At 45.8% G+C, this 22619-nt stretch overlaps 1 protein-coding gene across 2 annotated transcripts in view; it reads left to right on the forward strand.

Annotated features, from left to right (window-relative positions):
- The first annotated feature begins 2343 nt into the window (after positions 1-2343).
- FGF14 (fibroblast growth factor 14) overlaps positions 2344-22619 on the forward strand; it is a 434954-nt gene continuing 414678 nt past the window's right edge. For both annotated transcript variants that reach the window (XM_086610973.1, XM_086610986.1), the window contains exon 1: positions 2344-2551. In XM_086610973.1, coding sequence (XP_086467099.1) covers positions 2344-2551 — 208 coding nt within the window. The remainder of the gene's footprint in view (positions 2552-22619) is intronic.

The raw sequence follows: 22619 nt of genomic DNA on the forward strand, positions 1-22619 counted from the left end.
CCAGCCCATGTAACGTCTGCACGCCAGGAAGGACGGTTCGTTAGCTCAACAGGCAGCACAGCCAAGGCGGTGGGACAAGGGACCAAGCCACTTCCTAGCATTAACGTCTTCGGTTTCTAAATTTTCTTAAATTTCATCAATCAAGTTTTGCTTATTTTAATTTTTGCAAACTTGGGTGCTTAGAGGTAGGCACCTACCTCCTCACCCCAATGTTCTGCGGACTCCATGGGCCACTTCTCACAGCCCTTCATTCCTGTGTGTTATTCCTCATCTCTGTAAAACAGAGTAATGGTGTTTCAGTATCACGTAGATGAGGATCTGACAACCAAGCAGTTCATCTAGATGTGTAAATCCAGAATCTCGTTGAAATGGAAACTATTGGGAAATTTTCGGTTCCCAGAGCTTTTCTCGGTGTGCTGACCAAACATTTACTGTAAGAGCTCCGCAATGGCAGCTTCCACGGCTTCAGGAGAAAACACCAACCTCTGACCATGTCTGAATGAATGCAAATATTAATAGAAACGTTGGAGGTGAAAACAGTGTCCTGGTACTTCTACTTTTTACTCTTTTACTGGAAAAAGTTAAAAGAGAGGACCTTTTTCCAAAGAGGTAAAGATGACCAAGAAAGTGGATTTAGATGACTTTGGCAATGAGAGACAGAGCGGGAGAGGAGATCGAGTATTCACTGTCCCATTTCTATCACCTGTTTTCTCCTTCTACCTTCTTCTCAGCTGCTCCTTTCTACTACTTCTTCGTTGTCTTTTCCCTCATTTATTCATGCCCTCTGTCCCATCACTTACAACACCTTCCAGTATCCGCACAGTCCTGCAAAGCATCTAAAGGGGAGATGGAGAACAACGGGCACTAGCTTCCAGCTGGTCCAGTGCCACCGCTGCCATGCACGGGTGCAACCACGGTGGGCTTGGTCGGCACAGCCCTCTCCCAGATGCCAGGGAGGATGGGCAAAAGGGGCAACGCTGCTGAGTGGGACTGTGGGGAGCAGCGAGGGGTGCTGCTCAGGAGCTGGTCCATCTGCCTGTGGAACTCTCAACTTGTATGAACAGCAGGTGCTTTGTGGGGTTATTTTAGCATTGCCTCTGGAGGTATTTGCGGTGCTTGGGAACCCCGGTCACGGCCCAGGACTCCACGGTGCACGGTATCACGCTAACACGAAGCAGACGGCGCTCGCCTCGTCCCAAACCTCACCAGAACACTTTTTAGGTAGGACGCCAGCAGGAAACACCATTTTCAGGTCGGCTTCTGTTGGCCACCCGTGTTCCTTGAGACCACGGCGTGGCTAAAACGGGCAAAAGCCGGCCTCGGGGGAGGGCCAGGTGTCCGGGGTCAGGATGCTTCCTGGGGGGCTGGGTGGCATGCTGAGCGGCCTGCGGGGCAGCTTTGGGGCAGCTTTGGGGCGGCTTTGGGGCTGCTTTGGGGCAACTTTGGGGCGGCTTTGGGGCTGCCTTGGGGCAGCTTTGGGGCAACTTTGGGGCTGCTTTGGGGCTGCTTTGGGGCAGCTTTGGGGAAGCTTTGGGGCTGCTTTGGGGCAACTTTGGGGCTGCTTTGGGGCAGCATCGGGGCAGCTTCGGGGCACCTTCGCTGCAGCCCGCCTATCCTGCCCGCGGGCGGTGCCGGGCCGGGCCGCACGTGGGTGCATGACGGCGATGGGGGCCGGCGGGGCCCGGCGGCTCCTCCTCCCCCGGCGCCCGGCGGCGACTGGGCGCCGAGGCTGCGCGGGGCGGGGGGTGCTGCCTCCTGCGCGGCGGTGCGGGGCGCAGCGGCAGCCGGGGCCGGCAGGCGAGCGGCCCGCGCGGGCGAGGGCGGGCGGCGTCGCGGGGCGGCGGCGGCGGGGACTGCGGGGCATCGGCGGGGGCTGCGGGCGGGGTCGGCGCCCGCGGCCGGCAGCGGTCTCTGCGCCTCAGCCGGGCTTCGCCGGGTGCTGGTGGTGCGCTCTCCCGCCGCGGGGCTGCACAATGGCAGTCGTTCAGTAGGATGGATCCTGCCGTGGCTTTTGTTCTGCAGATCCACCCATCCTCCTAGCAGTCAAGTACCAGGCTATGGTTTTCTCTCTGGGGATCTTTCTTCCGCGTTTTGCCGGTGTCTCTGATGAGGTTTTGGCCTCGGCTGGGATTTCACTACCTTACTTTTCGTTTGGCTTCGCGCTGAAGGAAAAAGGGATTTCTTTTATTTTCTCTCCACGCTTTTGGTTATAAGCCAATGTTGATCTAGGGGGAATAACCATTCAGCCTGGCTGAAAAAAAAGCATCCGTTGAAAAGTCTCAAAGAAATATACCACGTGAGGAAAAAAAACTGGGAGAAGATCGGAATATAATCGTTTTTTCTATGATAAAACTGGTGCCCCTCTTCAGGAGAACTGGTCTCAATTTATTATTATGCAACCACAAGGATCTCTTCTTTCTCAGGGTGTATAAGCTGCTGGATTGCTTTTCGCCCAAATCAATGTGGTTTCTTTGGAACATTTTCAGCAAAGGATCGCATATGCTGCAGTGTCTTTGTGGCAAGAGTCTTAAGAAAAACAAGAACCAAACTGGTAAGCAATCCATTGCACTGCGTTGTTTTTCTTTTATGCTACCCTGTCTGTTGCTCGCCGAGGTAGATCTGCAATCCTGCTGAGGGGAGAAGGGGGAAATATAACGAGGCCAGCACGGACATGCATGTGCATACGTGTATTAATAAGCAAGGAGCGGTTTGGATTAGCTTCAGCCACTGTCACCACGGAAAAGAAAGGAAAAAAAAATCAGAGGCGACCCTAGCCCAGCCTGTATCTCCTAGTTTCAATGTGCTATTCCCAAGGAGGAAACTTTTATTTCGCTACCCTTTTTGAAGGGAAGCCAGTAGAGCCCCCCCCCTTCGCCCCGCTTCCCGTCCCCGATGCGAGCCCCCGTGCGCACCCCTAGTCAGTTTTTGGGAAGGGGAGCCCGGGTCTCCGGTGCTGCTGTGAGCCGGCCCTGCCTGCGGTGGGTGAGTGTGCCTGGGCTCAGGTCCTGCACAGCACTTTCTGATTAGCTTGCGATGTGTCATCCCGCCCCCCCCCCAACACACACACACCCCCACCCGCTTCGGTCGGCTTTCTGAAGTCAAGCCGGACACCCCTCGCCCCCGGCCTGGGGGCTCCCCGTTATCACACACCCCCGGGACTCTAGGCCGGGAAGGTGGAAGGGGGAGTGGGTGGGTGAGGAAAGGGGGTGGACACCTTCTTGGAGCTTGTGCCCAGACAGAAACTCAGCCAGCTATGCCGAGCGGCAGCAGCAGCAGCACTGCCTGGGTGGCTGCGTCTCTCCTCCGCTTCTCCCTGCCGGGATGACCCCTCTGTGCACACGCCGGTGTCTCTGCGTGCGTCTCCATGTCTGTTTGGCAGCCGGCATCATGCGCTTCCATTCGACCCGGCTCCGAGGGGGAAACTTGCAGTACATTACATAAGAAATGCAAATGCAGGTGCTCCGGGCCGCCCGGCCCCGGGGGGTCACGCTGCCGCTGTTGCATCCCTCCTGGTCGGGGCGTCCGTGCGGCCAAGCCCGCGGCTTGGGCGAGCGAGGTGGGAGAGGAGGGATGCTCGGCGGGCGGGGGAGCAGGGAGCTTCTCAGGGAAATACCGGCCCTCTCCGCCCCCCTCACACCGGGCTCTGGTTCCCCCCCCCCTTCCCCGCCGTCGTGCTCGCTCCCCCCCGGCCGGCAGCTCGTCTGCAAGCACTTGCGTGCCTGGGGAGGCGATTGCCGCTGGAGCCCGGGCTGTGAGGGGAGGGATGCCGTGTGTGCGCGCTGGTGTGTGTGTGTGCCGGCTGCCCTGCAGTGGCAGCTCCCGAGCAGGAGGCTCCTGACGCTGGCACTGCAGTGTAGTAGATCATAGGCTCTCGTTGCCTCTCTGACACCCCAACATCAACAAGCGGCAGCCCTGGCAGCCCGCACCCCTCTCCTCCCCACCCGGCAGCCGGGATGCCGGCTCCCGCTTTGCCCAGCTCGGGGCCGGTGCAGAGAGTCGAGGTGGGCACCTCGGCGCATTTTTGCGCTCCCCTCCTCGCTCCCGTTTGCCAGCTCGTCTCGCCCCTTCCCTCCCCGCCGCTGCAGCAAAGAGCAGCCACTTCTCAGCATACCAAAGAGGCCGAAATGCCCCGCCGGAGGCTGCGCTCCGCCTCCCGCAAAGTGCCCTTTGCTTCGCTCGCCCCTTGGCGCTGCAGCGAGCCGCCTCCCCCGGGGGGCAACTTCCAAGCCGTGTGCTCCTCCGGGGCGGGACGGGGCGGGCAGGGGCAGGGCAGCCGGCCACCTTCTCGCAGCCCCTGGGGACGCCCCTCTCCCCCTGCCTGGGGCGCGCTTGCAGCGCCCGTGACCGCAGTGGGGGAGCGGAGCCGTGGCGTGGCTCTGCCCGCCCTGCCCGCTGCCCTGCCCACCGCCCTGCCCGCCGTACTGCCCACTGCCCTGTCCGCTGTCGCCGCCGACTGCCCCCCGTGGGGAGGCCGGCTCCAGCGCCCTGGTGCCCTGGGCTGAGAGGCGATGCTCCGGAGGAAGGGCTTGAGGGAGGTGGTGGTTTCTAGACCTTTCAGTTTGCATACCAGGTGGGGGAAAGAGAGGCGTATAAACCCCCTTCCTCCCCCCAAAGGCCCATGTCTTTTCCTTGCTGAGGGGAGGCTGGTAAGGAAACGGCCCCTGAAGCCGAGACGTGCCCCTCGGAGTGCCAGAGTCCCCAGCACACCTCTCCCCCTCCCCAGGGACTTTGCCGCCCTTGCCCCCTCTGCACCGGGACCAGGCGGGTTCGGCGGCAGGAGCGGCACTGCACCCCGCCGCCGCTGCCAGCCTGCCTGGGGAGGGCTGAGCCTGCCCAGGGCCGCCGGGAGGGAGGGGGGGCAGGCGACCCGAGCAAGCGGGGCGAACTGAGGGGGCAGAAACCCGGGGGGGCGGGCTGGGAGAGCCGCTGCCCCCAGCTGCCGCGGGTGCCAAGGGGGCACCGGACGGTCGGGGAGCCGAGGGCGGAGGTGGGGGCTTGCGGGCGCTGTGCCCGCCGGCCAGGTCCGTGGTCCCGCTCTCTGCCAGGCGCGGTTTGCGCCGCACGCCCCGTCCTGACATCCCGTTCCCGCTAAACTGCGGCTGACTGTCTGGGGAGGCTAACAATCCGCTTGGCCGGATTAGCTGGTAGCTCGGTCACAGGCGCTGTTGCTCCGGGGGCAGATCGTCTCCATCTAGGCTGCGGTGGCCGGCGGGAGAGCAGGGAGCCGGTGCCGTGATGCTCTCCCTGCTTCGCCCGGTGCCCCGGCGCCCCGGGCCTTGGGGGTCCCCCTCTGCGGGCAGCTCCGCTGCGGCACCGGCCTCCGCTACCCGCCCCTTCCACCCGCCCCGGCCTCCCCTGGCCTCCGTTGCCCACCAAACTTTCCAGGAGCGACTGGGCTTTTTGGTCTCAAAAGGCACCACACGAGCGAGCAGCTGCTGCTGATCCAACCGTGCGGAAAATCAGGCAGGTTAGGCAGCTAACGCTGGCTGTAATTTCAGTTTATTTAGTTATTTTCGGCCTGGTGCACTCTTTTTGTCTCTTTCAGGAGCTGGTCTTTTTCCAGAAATGGGGCTGGGTGGCTCGTTTCAAGATGTTCTCTGCTTCGTGTTTCCTCTCCTCCTCCTCGCGGGGCTCCCCTGCCGTCCCTGGGGTCCCAGCTGGCCCCACCGGGCTCACCGGCAGCGGAGTGAGGGGCGCGTGGGGCAAGGAGGGATAGGGTGTCTGGTGGGGTGCATGCAAGTCTCTGGCAGGGTTGCATCAGGAGGCTTTGGTTTATCTGTCGTAGAAACACAGCTGGCTGAAACCTCTTGGAGTCAAATTTGAGATCCTGGAAAGGGGAGCTGCCTTTGATTGCTACAACAGTTTTACCTCTTTACAATTCTTCACAAGGAGAAAAACTTTGAGAAGCAATACATGTGGCATTGCTTGCACAGGTTGATTTTTTTTTTTAATTTTTCCAAAGTTTAATAGTACAAAAAGTAATGAAGCCCCACGTATCTTCAGCGTCCTACCTGGCATGAAAATATTTGCAATGTACTAGATTCCCTGGGCCTCGTTTGCTTTTGTAATGATTCCCATCTAACTTTGCCCTTTCTGCTTGTCACACACATGTAGAGGACTCCACAAAGTATGAGACAAAAGAGACTTTTTCTCACAAAGAGTTAAAAGTTGCTCAAAACCGTAAGGCTTGAGCCAGGGCTTGTAATGACAAGGTGCCATCCTGGTGGCTTCCCCTTAAGGCTCTAAACTGGCTATGTTCAGTCAGGGCATGCTAAGCTGTGGGGAGGATTTGAGAGTTGAGGGGAAACGGGAAAGAAGAGTATCTCTGGGTGTTTTCTGAGGCAAATACAGCAGGTGAATAGATTTTTTTTAACCAAATGGCAGCTGTTAGGGTGCCCATGGGAGATGAGTTAGTAGGCTGGAGCACTAGATGCCCCCCGCAGCGAGAATTGCTGTCACGTTTCACTCCTGGTGGGAACGCAGCAGGAAGAGGATGGATCAGGTTTCCTCTCCGTTTACCTCCAAGGGGAGGCATCTCTCCAACTCAGTCAGGGGTGTTGACAGCAGAGTAGATGGGAATTGGCATTACTATAAATACGTTGCTGATAGAGGAATTTGGTGTCTATTAGTATCAATCCCATATCAATCTCAAACACAAAACCTATTTAAAGAAAAGAGCATCTAAAATGCAGGCTGTGGCTGAACTGGGATCTCTGCATAGTCCTTTGTTAAACTCCATCTCTGCAAAATAGTCAGGCTGTTCTTTCATGGTTGCTTATCGTTTTTGAAAAAGTTTCTAAGCACAGCCATGCGATAACTGCATCTGTTTGAAGAAGAAGCTTGGATCCTGCCCATAAAATATATATTGTGCATCTTTATCTGAATTCTAAGTAAATTGGGCCCTCCTGCTGCCTTCCCACCTCCCACCAAAAGACGAAGGATATTTTGCCTCAGTAAGAGCTGCGGGATTGGGTCCTTGAAGTTACTTTCACATAGGTCTGAAAAGCAGCTCTGACTGCTTAAATAGGGTAGTTCCTGTACTGTTGATCAAGCTGCGGTGTGTTTCTCTTGCTCAAATGTAAAATTGCTTATTTACATGTATCTCACCTACTGAGGTTTTGTCCTCTGTGGAATATATTTCCTGAATTTATACAAATTTAATTATTCTTGACCAAATGAAATTGCATATTCTACTTGTTAAGGGGTGAAATTTATGCCTGCTCATGCATCTCCCTACTGTGATAAAATGCTTGCGCCGAGTTCAATGTCTGCTAATGATAGGCCATTTATAAATTAATTCAAATATACAAAGGATGACTTAGGCTTAGGGAAAATATACAAAATGTATTTACAGATATTATTGGTTTAAATATTTATGTGTATGCAGTTTTCCTTTGAGTTTGATGTTTATTCTACTTACCTGCTTTGATTATGTTAAGTATGTTAATTTTGAGCTAAAATTCCAATTGACTTCAAAGGTAGATACGGAGTGATTTAGACATTCATAATTTGTCCCTTTGCAAAGATTTTCTGTCTGGTAAATGTCCGTAAAAATAGAATCTGGAGAGGAAGAGTGTTGTTTGAACCTGGAAACCAGTTTTTCAAGAGGACTTCATGAAACTAAAGAAATAGGAAGGAGGGCATTGTACTGACTCTGGGTTGGTATTCCATAGTCGGTGGGGCACTACTGAGGTTTTTGTATAATCACTCAACATGTAGGATGAAACGCTGCAAGTCTAGAATGTAATTGGATAAATGAAGTGGTTGTGTGTAAATTGAACTCTACTGAATATTTACAGGTGTTTGCCAAACGTGCCTGTGAACACCGAGTCATACCGGAGCAAGTTTCATTCAGTCCAGGATGATATTGTTACTCTGGGTGCAGTGGTTTGTTTTGATACCTAATTCTGTTTCAGATGGCTTTTGTGATTTTGGGCACATTGTTACTTCCCTGTGCCTTGCTTTCCTGCTCGTTAAAAATCGCAGGCAATGTCTGAACATTGCACGACCGTGCTGTTGGTCCTTTTGTTTACTTTTCACATTTCAGTGCATGATAAGCTTTTCAAAGACAAATTACTAGTTTACTGAACAACTTTCTGAGTAACGAAACATTGAATGATCTTAAAATTTTGAAATCTCTGTTGTGAAAAAAAATTGCTGGTGGTGTAGCATAAGGCTTGATATACAGTTAACGTACCTGAGAGCTACTCGCCACTGCACAGAAAGAGTGTATCCAGTAGGAAATAAACTTTGCAGGACCGGGGCCGTGTTTAGTTCAGAAAGAGCCGGCTTCTTGCATAGTATGTAAACTGTCAGAACAAATGAAGCATCTGGGAAGAAAATATTTTTCTTGGAGACTATGTGATGAAGTGCTCAAAGGAGGACATTCATCTTCAGACTGGATATTAAGAAAGTTATTTATCGTGTTCTTAAAGTGGATCCTTAGAGCTTCTGAGCTACTCAGAAGTGCTGAAAATGATAATCGCAAAGGGAACCGATGGTGTTTGGCACCATGGTGGACTGAACTCACAGCGAGCAAAATGTATGGAAGTGACGTATTCTTTTTAATATGCTCTGCAGCAAAGGTAAATAGCGGGTGAATAACTTACAAAGTTGTTATTCAAATCAGGAGCACGCTGACTTTCAAGAGGACCTTTTTGAGGGCAAAACCTCGAAAATCATGAAGTGAAAGGCTTTTCATGGATAAAGAGAATGCGGGTTTGGTCTATCTGTAGCATATGCTGTTAGGAGTGCACACCTTAAATAGTAGCAAGGAAAGTAAATAGTTGCTGATGAGACAGCATTGAGAAGTCAGAAAAATAATATCTGTCGTGAAATTCAATGCACAAGTCAGAATAATAGCACCTTCTGCATTAAAATTCAATGCACTAGGTTAGGTAGCATACTGTGTTGAACATAATGGACATTTTAATAGTTTGAGAGTTAATATTGGATGGTTGTGTGGGTCAAATGACAATAAATGACACGCAGTTGCGAGCAGAAATTGATGGTGCAATTTTAATGTCCGCATTTTGTGTTTTCACTCTGACACCTGCTTATTTCACTTTTAACTGGAAACAGCATGAGGAATTGCACTGAACCAAGTTTAATGTTTGCATAAAGAATGCAGTATCTTGGAAATTACTTGGCTTAATCATTTTGTGGCACTGAAATTAACCTGGTCCCATCAGACAGTCAGATTGAAGCAAGGTTAAACATTTTAATTTCATTGGAATTGTTTTGGCTTTTGCTTGCAGACAGTGATACAAATAAACTGTAATCTTCTGTGAAAAATTTGTTTTAAGGAGATTCCAGAAAGGTTTGTATTTCATTGAGCTGATAGGAGAATAGACTTTGCTGTTCCCTGAAAATTCATCAAATCATCCATGTTTTTTTCCTGTGGCTTGGTCATCTGGAAAGATAAGAACACAGCGAGGATACAGAATGTGTGGGAATTGCGCCTCAGCACTTGAACGTGTCTTGTCTCCAGCTCTGGGCATTAGGTAGTGTGAGAAAAATAAAAGACACGGGGCAAATCTAGGTTTGATCCTTCCCTTAATCTGTCCTCTCAGTCTGAGGCTGTCATGGGACTGTCTTAAGTCAGAGGTTTTATTCAGGCGACTACATGTAGTAGCCTCTGAAGGAGCTACACACCTTTACTTGTTAAATAGCATTTTTATTTTGAGCATCGAAAACTTTGGGTGGAAGGGAACTCCACGTAACCATGTGCTGTGGGGAAAGGGTGCGGAGGGGTTTGTGCTTCCAGTGGGTACTCTTCGGTTCTTCTCCTGTTGAAAAACAGAGGCTAACGCTGCTATTCCTGCTCCGTGTTTGTGATTACTGATTACAGGGAGTTTTTCAGGGGTGAGTATCTCATCCATAAGGTGAAGGACACCCCGGTGATGATGCCTTCTCCTTCCTTGAACTGTCAGAGAACTCTGGGCATTTCTGTCACCTTAGTTCCTGTGCAGTTTAACTTGCCTCCTCTGAGGATATAGGGTGGCTCTGGCTTTGGAGGACAAAGATGAGACAGCAGCTGACACATACATCCCTTTGCCTGGGGATCTGCCTCTCTTGTCCTCCTGAAGACAGCCGAGGTTTTTGGTTGTGCGCCTGGATGTGCACAGGGCTCCAAAACTGTAGGGCTATGAGGAGTCGGGAGTCCTGTCTTGGCAGGTTGCCTCTGCTTTCGTCTAGCTAAGAGGAGTTCATTCCTACGGATTTTCTAGGCCTATGGGACAAGGAAGTGTCTCCTGAAAAGGGCATGTTTTCACAAAGTCCTTTCTCTTGAGGGAAGAAGCGCGATATTGCTCCCTTGAACAAGCTTTTAAAGAATTAAGCTCTAGTGTGACTGAAAACTAGAATTTTGTACCAGTGTTCAATGATTTGAACAGGAGAGAGAGCCTGCATATAAAAGCAGAGACTTCTGTTTACATATAAATCTCTTGGTTCTTACCAATGCTAGCAAAGGAAATATACAGGAATTTCATTGCCCTTTAATGAGGTTTGAGGCGAAAATGTTAATTTAAAGAAGGCAAGTTTGCCAGACTTGTTACTCTTTCAGTAAATGTATTTCTAAGCGTGTCCTGCTACATTTAAACAAAATGTCCAGAGGAAGCCATTCCCAATTCATGCTTCTCATTGGAGAATTGCATTATGGAGCATTGCTATTGCCCAGTATTTCCTACATGTATCACTCATTGCTAATGTAGGTACATTTATTGACATTGAATGAGGTGAACAAGAACTACCAGTGCAAAACATAGTGGAAAATATAGAAAAAGATGTGAAAAGATTATAGGGTAGGGAAATGCTGAAAAAAATCAGTTAAATCATTAGTACAGCAGTATCTTATAAAATAGAGTATCATATCAGGAATATCTTAATAAGGGTTAAATTAATTTTAGTGCTTATTAATTCATAGTGCTCATGATATGAAAAAACACTTTACAGTTCTGACTTTCTTGCAACTAGAAATTGCAAGTCGATACCCAGACTGCTAATAGTCCCTGAGAAACTGAACCTAGATGTGATTTAGGCAGATTATCCCACTAGGAGATCAACCCAAGATCTCAGATGTGAATTAACTTCAGGCTGTCTGAAACCCAGGTGCAATTTTGCGGCTTGGACTCTTTCAGCTTTCACTAAAATTCATGTTTTTAAATGGCATTAACAGGTGGATTAAAATTGTGCCCCCTAGAGATTTCCTCCTAGCCCCTTGCCAGTAGAAACCTTTTTTAAATGTTTGTTTGGATGTTTTGACCCTGTGTGAAGGAGACTTTCTGCCTCAAAAAAAAAACAAAACTAGAACTATGCAGACTCTCACTATGGACATTTGCTGGTCTCCTGGCTTTACTCAGACCTGTTTTATCTCCGTGAATATGACCTTGACCCGTCCCAAATGCTGTCATGTCTATTGTAGCCTCTCACATCTCTTTCAGTTTTTTCATCTGCTGCTTGTGCAGGCATCTCAACTTTTTATTTTGGGTTACGGTCTCTGAGGAGAATTAGCCCTTAATTAGATTTCTTTCAGATGTTTTTAAGTTCTCTCCACCACTTTGAATAATTAGGTAGTGGCAGTGAGCGGAACAACTGTACAGGTTATTACTAATGTAATAGATATTTATGATGGATGAAGGGTAGGCTGATGGACTATCCTTTGTTTTATTGGGCATGAGGTGTATGAATGATTAGTTTCCCACTTTCTGCTAATTTACAGGAGCAGAACAGTTGCAGAAGTACATAAATGCAGAGGCAGTAAAGCAACTGTGATTGATGAGGAAAAGACAGTAAAATCAGAAAGAGAATTCAGAAGACCTAAGAATAAATGTTTTCCATTTCAGTTGTTTTGAGGATTGTTTGAGGATATTACTTGATTTAGGATAAAATGCTTTATGTGAGATTCTGCTGTTAAAGCAGAGATCCTCAGCTTCCAGGAAAGTTTTTTGGATAATATTGCTGAACTCTTCTTACTTCACCTGGTAGAGAATCAGTTCCATGTCCTGACTTTGCCTGCCATGTGGATGCTACGTGCCTCCTTGAAGCTTGCTGAAGATTTCTCAGAGAATTGCAAAACCCTTATGGATGCAAGACATGCCCCATGTCCATACCTTCTGCAAGGTACAGACAGAGCAAACTTGTGGTCTGGATCTTGTTCACCTTTGATTCACCTTGTTCACCTTTGATTGAGTTCACTTTTGATAGTCTAGTTTTGAGTCATTATTGTATGAGAGGATTATAACATGTCCCTTCAGTGCACATGCTCTAGGATTCTTGCTGACCGGGGACATTTGTGGGAAAACCAGTGACCATATGTGTTATTAATTCCTGTGTTCTGAAGTGTTCTGCTCTGCCTGCTTGCACAAAGTTTTGAAACATGTCAGAGATTATTTCCCTTACCTTTAAAACTTGTAGCACGAACTCTTCTTCCATGGAACAGGACACCTAAAAGCAGCACAGGATTGTTTTACAGCAAATACATCATTATGTAGCGTTTGTATTGAAGACCACATTTTTTGAAGAAGGCCTTATTTTGTTTTAGAACTGGACTTTAAACCTTGATAATGTTTGTAGAGTTGTAAAAGTCTAAGTGGAAAAAAATAAAGCTGTTGTAGTTTCCTACGTCATACCTATCTGGGTAAAATCAATGATTTCACTCACAGTAGGAGGAATGTGTGCCAAGGTAGTGGGAATGGAGTCACTGTGATTTTGTGGTCTTTCCTCATTTCCATTCTTCTTTGCGATTTATAAGAGATGATGTATCTGGGGTATTACTGGAAGTGGAGATGAGTCCTGTGATTTGTGGGCCACAGAAGATATTCTCTCCTCACTGAAGGTTTTCAGTGAAAGTATATCTTAGAAGATATTTGCTTTCTTAGCACTTCAACATCATGCATGTTGATTTTGACCATTGCCGTACACCATTGAGGAAAAAACAGTCTAAGCGGTTCCTTAAGATACCTAAGTAAATATGGTGCTCTTGATTTAAAAAAAAAAATCTTTAAGCCCAATGAGAAAAAATAATTGAACCTAAGGATATGCAGGTGAATATCAGGCTAGTTTAGCTGTATGGCTACTTAGTTTCACAGTCTCTTAGATGCTGGATCAGAAGGGTTTTATTCCAGTTGTGCCAGCTGCTGTCAGGATGAAAGTGGAGGCAGCAGTTTAGGATCTTATAACGAAAGCAGGAGTAAGCTGTAAGTTGTGCAGGCTAGGTTAAAACCTTTTAATCAAATATCAGGAGAAACATCAACATGAGGGTTCATTATGTTTGCTGAGGCCCTTTTTCCTTGGCTTTCAGTGGCTGGCTGGAATGACTATGGTCTAAGGTAGCTTCCGAAAATAATACCTACCAATAGATTTAAGATGGAAGACGAGGGAAAGATAAATACTAAGCCTTGTAGTCATATATATAGACTAAGGATTGGGGGTGGAACTTGATAAGTTCGAACAAAAGTAAGTCAGAATGTGATGTTAGTACATTGGGGGAGATTTTTTTCAAGTGCTATGTGGATGATACATGAATAGTGTGGGATGCTCTCTCTCCCACTTATTCTCAGAGGGAGATGAAAAACCAGAATGACAAAAGAAATTATAAAGTAAATAATAAAGGGATTAAAGGAATCTGTAGTCATTTAGAAAGGTTAGTGATAGAGAGTCCTACAGGCAGGCAGAATTTAGAAATTATTTAAGCTACTTATCAATCAAAGAGCAAAGAGATCTGAAATTTAAGGATATTTTCATGGAAAACATCTATTTCTAGAAGTGTTTCTTTCCCAAGGACATCTAAGAGAGTTACGTTTGAGAGTCTAGCTTCTCTCAATTTATTCCATTTATAGCTATCTCGCTATAGGTAAGATACCCTTGTAAATGTTGCTTCGCTTTTATAAATGAAGGTGCTCCTGTGCTCTTATGAGTCTACCAGCTGTCACTGTGCAGCTCTGAAGGACAGGCCTCCAGGGTGACCTTCGGTAGAGTGTCTGGTGCCTCCTGCCCGCCTGCCTGCTGTCGCCCGGGTGGTCCGCGAGCCGCCTGCGTGAGCACCCCTGGCAGCCCTTACTGTTTCCGACTGGCATGGGCACGTGGAGCCCTACGTCTGCTCCAGCTGCCTGGGCTAGCACCTGCCGGCTTGACCTGCAGGAGATGGCACGCCAGTCTGCTCACAAGGGTGGCCCTCAAGATAAAGTGAAATGGTCGGCGTAGTTGCCACAGTAACTGCTGGTGAGAAGAAATGTGTTATTTCTACACCCCCCCACTCTTCCCCAAGTTGATTTACAACACAACTTTTAAAACATGATGCCTCTGCTTCTACGGATCTTAAGCTTTGTAAATCTTTGTATCAGACGCCATGCACTGGGCGGTGTAGACTGTAGATCTATCTAACATGGGAAGCATTTAAATAGCTTTTGTCTCTATCAGGGGGTTTCAATGGCATTGCTGCACACTTGCAAGCATTAGGCACTGCGAAGGAGGGTGGTATAGCTTCAATATTAATTTGCCTTTTTATTCCGATAGCTTATTAAGTCTACAGTCAAATGGGCCAAGAACGTTAGGTGCCATTCAGACCCAGCGGATCACCATAAATCTGCGTCAAGAAGCTCTTATTGGAGATGTTAAAATAACTTCAAAGGGAGAGTCAGTCTTTTCTTCTCATTAACAGATGGCAGGCAAGAATTGTGAGTAAGAACTGTCCACCTTCAGTTTGGCATTGTTATCCCTCTCCCACCTTAAACTCCTCCTAATTGCTCAGGAAGCTAAGGCTGAATTTACGTTACTTAATTAAAAAGGGCCAGGGATTGATCCATGTCCAGATGGCTCTGGCTGGCTCCTGTCCACATTACTTGTGGTTACCACCCTCCCTAACAGGTCTGGCTTGGAGAGAGCTAGCTGAAGTGGTCTAAAACCACCTGGGACTTAAGGAACAAATGTGGGTGACCAGGGATCTAGCACTTCTTTTATTTGGCTGTATGAGCACAGCCACAGAAGGTCAGAAAACCCCTTTCAGCTCCACTAAGGAGAGTTAGGGCAAGCTTTGCTCATAGGGTGATTTTCTTGTGTCCCCAGCCTCAGTGTGGGAATACATCCTGACTAATAACAGCATATGACACCGTCCCAGCTAGGCAAAGGGGACATCAGAACTTCAGTAGAAGGGATAAATCCCAGCTTCACCCTTTGAAGAAGGAGCACCTAGAAAGGGTCTTCCCATGGGCTCTCAGTTAACCCTGTGAAAAGCTGGTGGAGCAAAGAGACCGGAGTTACCCATGTCGGAGTAAGTCTGGCAGCTGAGCTCCAGAGACCTGAGCCTGCAAGGAATGAATCATAACAATTTCTGAGGAAGGTGAACCAGATAGGAAGGGAAGTTCAGTCTTGCTGTGGAAAGCAACGGATTTCCCCTTGCTACTCTCTCTGACAAGAAGAAGATGCAGCTCCAGGATAAGAAAGAGCTGAAGGACAGGAGGTTTCCTCTGTCTCTAAATAAAACCTTTTTCTTCCACTTCACTGACTTATACTTGCTTTCCTCCTCACTGACCTTAGTAGGGATCACCTCTTCATTTGTGTGAGCATCTGCAACAAAACTGGTCAATGCTATCAGTCATCTGAGTAATCTGTTGTTCTACTGCACAGCCATCATCTATTTGCTGAGCTATGCGGACACCAACCTGAGATACTGCTGCACATGCTTCTTGATCTTTAATTAAAGGGTACATATTTTTCTCCCCACATCACCACCAGTCCCTCTCTTTCCTTATATTCCTCCTTGTGAGGAGCACAAGTAAAGAAACATTTTTACCAATTATTGATGTTTTAAATATTTTGGCAGGCTAAATCTAGTCATGGTCTGTGATTAAAGGGGTCTGTCTTACAGTCTGACAGTATGGTCCAGTATATTTGTGTGTATTTTGCCTATATTAATGACAATTAGAAATCATAAAGCAGTTCATTTTTTTGTTGTTGTTTTTTTTTTTTATAATAATTTTAGGGAAAATCAGTTTATAGCACTTGGAATCTCTTGATTCTTTTCTCTGAGGATGCAAAGGGTATGTTTACTCTTACTTTTAATGCTAAACATGAAAAGGTTGAATTTAAGTAGTGGATTCTCCTCTTTTCATGAAATCCCTGTAAACTCCTTAAGGAAACTGTTCCTTTACAAATTAAAAATCTGAAGAAACCTAAGTATCATGACTTAATCTGAAACTAAGAAGGGTGCTGCATTAAAAAAGAACAGAAATTTTTATGCTTTCATTGTCTACAATAAAGCCAATCGTGAAATTATCTAATGATGGGACATAATTTTGTGTTGCCTTAAAATAAAGCACAGTGTGGGGCTGTGTTCAGCGTGTGGACTTGCAACTAAGTGCTGGGATTTCTGAAGCCCACTAACCCTCTAACCACTCTGTAAATTTGGAAGTCGAGTCAAATCTTCTAAGCCATAAAAGTCTTTTTAGCGATAGAGGAGTAAAAGACTTTCAGTATAAATACTTCTCAATTTATTAGATATCTTGGAAACTGTTTCTTTAGTTAGTAGCACATTAATGTAACAAGACTAGGACCTTTCACATGGCATGGCAATTAAGCCAACTTGGGCCAGACTAACTGCATTGAGATTCTTTCCAAGAGTGAAAATATCTTTTCTTCATTCCCCCTTCCAGGCTGGGGAAATGAAGTTTTTTTGGTGTCTCCTCATTTACGGTGTCTTTATTTTTGGTATACTACCTGAAAGCACCAACTTTAATCCTTCTATTGAAAGTTCCTTGCTATTTGCTTTGCGCTGCAGTGCTTCATTTTCAGATTAGGTCATCGAAGACCTCCAAAGAAGGGTTTTACAGGAGGATAAAGGGAGCATGGTCTCCATAGCCAGAGCATGGGAGCGTTGTTGTGATAGAAGTGATCTTTGCCCTCACAGGAAAAGAAGGGAAAAGTGTTTTTGGCCTTGGCACACTGCTTTGAGTTTTTAAAATCTAGCTAAATTTAAATACTCAAATCCTTTCTTGCTAATCCACCATTCCTTGGTCGCTGTAAGGAGAGGCCTCCATTTCTGTGGAAGACAAAAATTTTCTTGTGTGGATTAAATGGTTCTGTGCTTAATCAGCTGTTACTTGAATAATTCTTACAGCATCAGCCTCAGTCTGCTCCATCTTCTCGTCTATTTTAACTTACAGTGACTAATTCATGGAACAAGCATGTCTTCCTCAGTTTGCATCCAAGGTCATTAACATATAATGAAACTAATCTAGGTCTACAGAAACCGAATAGAACAAGCAGCAAATGAACAGTTGAGGTAGAACAATGATTTCCCCCTGTATGGACATGGTCCTCTTGGGTTTTCCCTCTAAAGAGAATTGAGCTTTTTCCTCAGAATCTCAAGGTTCTTGTTTTTTTTTCATTGCTTTCTCTCTATTAGGTACAGGCAGCAGTAGAAACCAGAACAAGCTGGAGGGTGCACATATAGATTTCAGAAGTCTCAGTGTGTCTTCAGTGAAGGACCTCGAAGCAAATTTATGAAATGAAAGGCTGAGTTAGCAGGAATTTCTAATCCGTTTGGAAAATAATTCCAAAAAAGGGAATATCAGAGAATGAAAGTTCAAACTGCAAACACTGCAGTACACAAATTACTAAGCAGGTCACCTGGTAGTCTCCTTGCCCCTGACACATGGCACTAATATTTCCCTCCTGAAGGGAATGTGCAACAACAGCATTCTAAGTCCTTGAGAGAGTACTATCTTTTTTTTTTTTTTTTTTTTAAATCCAGTGCAGAAAGATCTGGCTAGTGTAGAAATACGTCGCACCTGTTGATATTAACCGTACTTTCCAAAGAATGGCACCAAAAATATTAATCTTTTTAAGGTTAGCTATAATGGTGAGTTTATAAAGAGCACTGGTGGAATGTCCAGTATGTAACATGCTGCCAGATGGACTGCAGCACACGCTTCAACTAATGATGAAATAAAGGTCCATCACTGAAACAAAATGTAAAAATACTTGCTTAGGTTCAGTGCTGTTTGACCTAGGAGGGCAGTTAAGCCAGAAAGCCCCCTGATAGCCAGTGATGGTGGTACCCTCTGTGGGTGCCTAAGCCTTTCAAACCGAGAATACACGGAGAAAGTCAGGTGGCCAAGGCACTGAAGCAGTGTTTTCTGAAGGGTTTATAGGAACCAATTATATGTAATTTGTTTAAATTAGTGGTGAACAGTACTACATTAACAGTTGTCTTAGCGCTAATGACTAGGAGTGTCTGGACTGTGGTACTTCGCGTGCTCAAGTCGTACCTGTGCTTCAAGAGGAGCCAGATCTTTGATCACACCGATGCTTTCACACTGAAAGGATGGAGCTGAAGCTTTTTCGCTCAGATATTTTTACAAGTCCATTTTACCTCAGTGTACATTTACATTCCTATCTTCTTTTTTTCTATTTTGCTCATAACTGGGCAAACTGTTACCACACCATTTTCAAGGTCATAAATTAGCCATTTCTCCTACGTTTCCTGTCCCAGCCCTGTAAAAAGGCACCATTTTTGTCATAATATTTCACGTCTGACAACTGGATGGGCTGCTCTTGCCCCTCGATGCACAGTTACCTAATTAGAGATTATCCTGTTACAGAGTTCTTTAACCTATATTTCCTCTTCTTTGCCCATGGAGGACATGGGCATGGAAAAATTACTTTTGCCAGTGCCATAGCTTCTACTACAGTCCATCTGCTTATTCCCCTCTTTCCTCCTTCAGCTGCCTCTCCCCATCCTCCTTTCAGATATATTTGTTAGAGAGAGAGTGGAAATCCTGTTTTACAGCACCCAGCGGGGAAATTTTCCCACCTGGGGATGGGATTTGGAGCAAGTTTTTCTCACCGCTCACTCCATGTCTGTGGGTACAATGCAAAGCTCCCGTCAGGTCATGTCCTTCGCTGCAGCGTGCGGCCTCGGCAGCACTGTGTATTTCTGTGTATTTTATATCCTGATGGATTTTAAAAATCCTGAGAGCTAGGACGCCTCTGCTGCACTCTGCAAGGGATTTTGTGGTCTTTCTCCTACAGTTCCCTTCGGTGATGAGAAGAGGTATCCGGTGCCTGCTTTCAATGCCATAGTAACAATTACCATCATCCTTGGATCATGATGCGTGGCCCTGCCACCTGACGAGGTTTCTTCTTCTGTAACGGAAGAAACCTTTGCTTTAGGAGTGAAGAGATTTCGAACTTTGATTTTATGGTACCGTGGGGCAAGTACTGCCCTTCTGAGAACATGCTCTGCTCAGAACAAATTAGGGTGGATTCGAATAACAGATGGGAAGGGAAAGGGCTTCTGAAATGTCTCAAGAGAAAGCACAAGCCTTGCTCACTGTGGCATCCAGCCTGTATGCAGAAGGATTTGCGTGAGTGGAGTTGGGGGAGGAAAGAACAAAGCCAGTAAATCCACTGGTACCCAGATGTCCTGCAAATGAGCTTCAGGTTATGTGGCTGAGATATCAACATTTTTCTACAGAAGATGAAAAAATGCTTTAATTTTATGTCTAATTTTAGGATAGAAAGCCTTCCTGCAGTTCCATGTACTATACTGACAGTATTTGCTGTGTACTCCTTTCCCTTCTGGCTCTTCCAGGCTCATGGGTACCATGAGTCTGCTAATACCTACAAAATTACTTTTATTTTGATTCTTCTTTGCCATGCAGCAGCCATTTCAGCTGTGTGCACTCGACTGCTCCATTTCTGGTGATAAGGATGAGGATTTAAGAAGATAATGTCTGAAAAGGAGCCAAATAGTCATATTTATGATGGATATACAAGAACCTGAAGGAACACTTACAGGTCAATTTTGGTATTAGTGCCCTGATGTCTCATAGTTGGCATGTACTAATAAATATGAAGGATTTTTCAGTGGATGCTAGTTCTAATAGATTTTGGTTCTTAGCAGGCAATTTTTAGTTTAACAAGTCTAGTGATAATTTGAGAGATAAATAGATTAATACATGTTATACGAATTCCCATTCTGCTGTTAACAGATGATAAAATGTTCTTAGAGTGTAATGTGATGGTGGGATTGGGCTCATGGTTTAGTTGCATATTTTGGATATCAGTTGTGTTACAAAAAAACCCACCGTTTTTGCTTGGAGCATTCAGCCGTTGCCCAAAGGTCTTTTCAGTAAGGGGTAACACTGCCCTTGTCTTCGGTGAGTGTTGGAAAAAAAAATTTCCTTGTGCTTGTTTAATGCATGGGATTTATTTAATTAACAACAATGCAAAATGGAAGGTGCAATTGACCTGTTTGATTTTTAGGGTAGTATTAACATTCAGCTTCATAACCAACCTTTCCCTACTGTACACTTTTACCAATGCATTTCAGTATTTTGATAGGTTCAATGAAGAGCTCGGTCATTCAAAAATTGTACCAATTTAGTAATAGCAGAGTCAAGGCCCTGTCTGTGTCTCAGTCTTTACCCAGGTGAAGCTGCTAACCATTGATTATGTTACAAAGATTAGTAGCAAAAAGCAAGTATAAATTTGCTGTATTTAAGGTGCATTATTCCTGAAAATGATCCAGTAGTTGTATTTATTCTTCAGAAACTAAAATTACTCTAAGTATCTTTCCTCCCACCTTTTTTTTTTGTGTGTTTTTCTTTCCCTCTGCTCTTGAATACTGGAGAAAAAAAAGCGTTGCAGATTGCCTTTTCTCCCTCTCCACAGGTCTGGACTTTTCCTAACTGTTATAGTACTGCAAGAGGCCTAGATAAGGACTGATTTTACAGTATCCAGCGACTCACCATACAGCACGTTCACACCGAGCTGCACCCTGCACGACCTGTGCCACCTCATCCAGTCTCAGGCTGCAGCTTTGAAGAATTGTGTATGCAAAGATGGCAATTCCTACAATTTACAAGCTCGTGTCTGAAACTGATATTTTTCATTCACACACTTTGTTATAAATGCAACAGGAAAATATTGCCTACATGAAAGTCTGAGGAGATACAAGAACCACTGAGATTCCTGGGCCGAAGTTGTTGCTCGTGTAAATAGATGAAACTGCATTGACTTATTAAACTGACACTAAATGCTGTATAGTTCTTTCTGAAAGACTCAGTTAGGGAGTGGTCCAGTGGCCTAATGTAATAAATAATGGAGTAATAAAATACAGCCATATACAGGACCTTATTAATAGAGGCAGCAAACATATGTATGTCAAAGAGAGAGCAAACCAGTTAAGAAATAAAATTAAAGATTTTAGGGTATTTTCATTGCTGAAATAAGAAAAATGTTCACATTTAATAAACAGTGTGTAAACAGATGAAAAATGAATTATATTTAATTTGTTTTATTTATTACTATTTTAGCCTAAGACGATTTTACCTACATAAATAGGAAAATACTGAAGTAGGAAACAAGGAAAGTATTTATAACTTAACAATGTCTTTTAAAAGATAATTGCTCGCTGTTCACTCTAGGTAACCTTGATCATAAGGAAATGTCTTTGTTAGTCTTCATTGGTCTTTGAAGATGTTCCAGAGGTAAAAGGAAGGTAATGCTTCATTTGCCTTACCAGTGGCTTGTTCTCTCTTAGTAAATAAATAGGTCATAGTAGCCATAGGAGTGGAGGCACTTGGAGTCGTGGTCATATAATGTCTTCACTTTTAGAAGCAAGAATGGAAGCCCGTCTTGCTTGACATACCTTTTCAGGGACAAAAACGATTAAGAATGATGTCATCATAAAATTAAAATAGAGTTTTAGATGGTCACTGTTCTTCATCCCAAGACCTCACAGTACTTACTGCTTTCTGTTCAAATTTGACATCTCGCTGGGCAGTGGCAAGGGGTAGGATTTCATTACTGAGTGCCTCTGCTTTATCTGCATAGTATTGCCATGGTTGTGAAAAAAAGCACTAAAAATATGGGCTGACTGTGTCAGATGTACCTCAAGAAAATTCCCATACAATAATGTGCACTCATTTAAATGGTGCTATTCGTATGGTAAGGGCGAGATTATACTTAGTTCTGCACTTGGCATATGGAGGACAAGGCAGCACCCAGTTCTTTCTCTCCCTCGTTTTCCTGCAGGGTGGCTGGCACAAACAGATTTCTTCTATCCTGGGCGTAGAGGGATGTCCAGGAGATTGACTCTTGACAAGGTGGGAAAAGCCATGTCTCTGCTTTTTCTGCAGCAGCCAGAAGGCTAGAGGCAGACGTGTGGGCTACAGGACGTAGAGTAATACCCCAGTTCATCTGGTTACAGCAAATCCGTCTCTGATGTCACACGGAGTGGTGCGATTCTGCTGATTAAAAAGGCATCCGATTCCCAGATTCCCAATGGCACGTGAGACACAACTGCAAAGCCAGTACTCTGCTTTAAAGTAGATAGCAACTAAAATTGACAACTCTACCCCAATTGTTCATGGTATTTTTTCAGTGTTGTTAGGTGCTTCCTGCTCCTCACTCCTTTGTCCCTATGCCATAACAGGTAGTTCTACTTAAGCTGCAGTTGAAGTCTTCTGTTTTCCTCATTTCCTCTGCTCAGTTAACAGTGTACACTACTGTCGTACGTTGGAGAAATTAAAATAACAAGTTAAAGGATGCTATTTCAAATCTTTGATGAATAGTGACTTCTAAAGGCTGCTACTTGTGGGTTTAAGCAGGTAGAA

The sequence above is a fragment of the Tauraco erythrolophus genome, chromosome 1, assembly GCF_009769465.1.
Source record: "Tauraco erythrolophus isolate bTauEry1 chromosome 1, bTauEry1.pri, whole genome shotgun sequence".
NCBI classification, from domain to species: Eukaryota; Metazoa; Chordata; class Aves; order Musophagiformes; family Musophagidae; genus Tauraco; species Tauraco erythrolophus.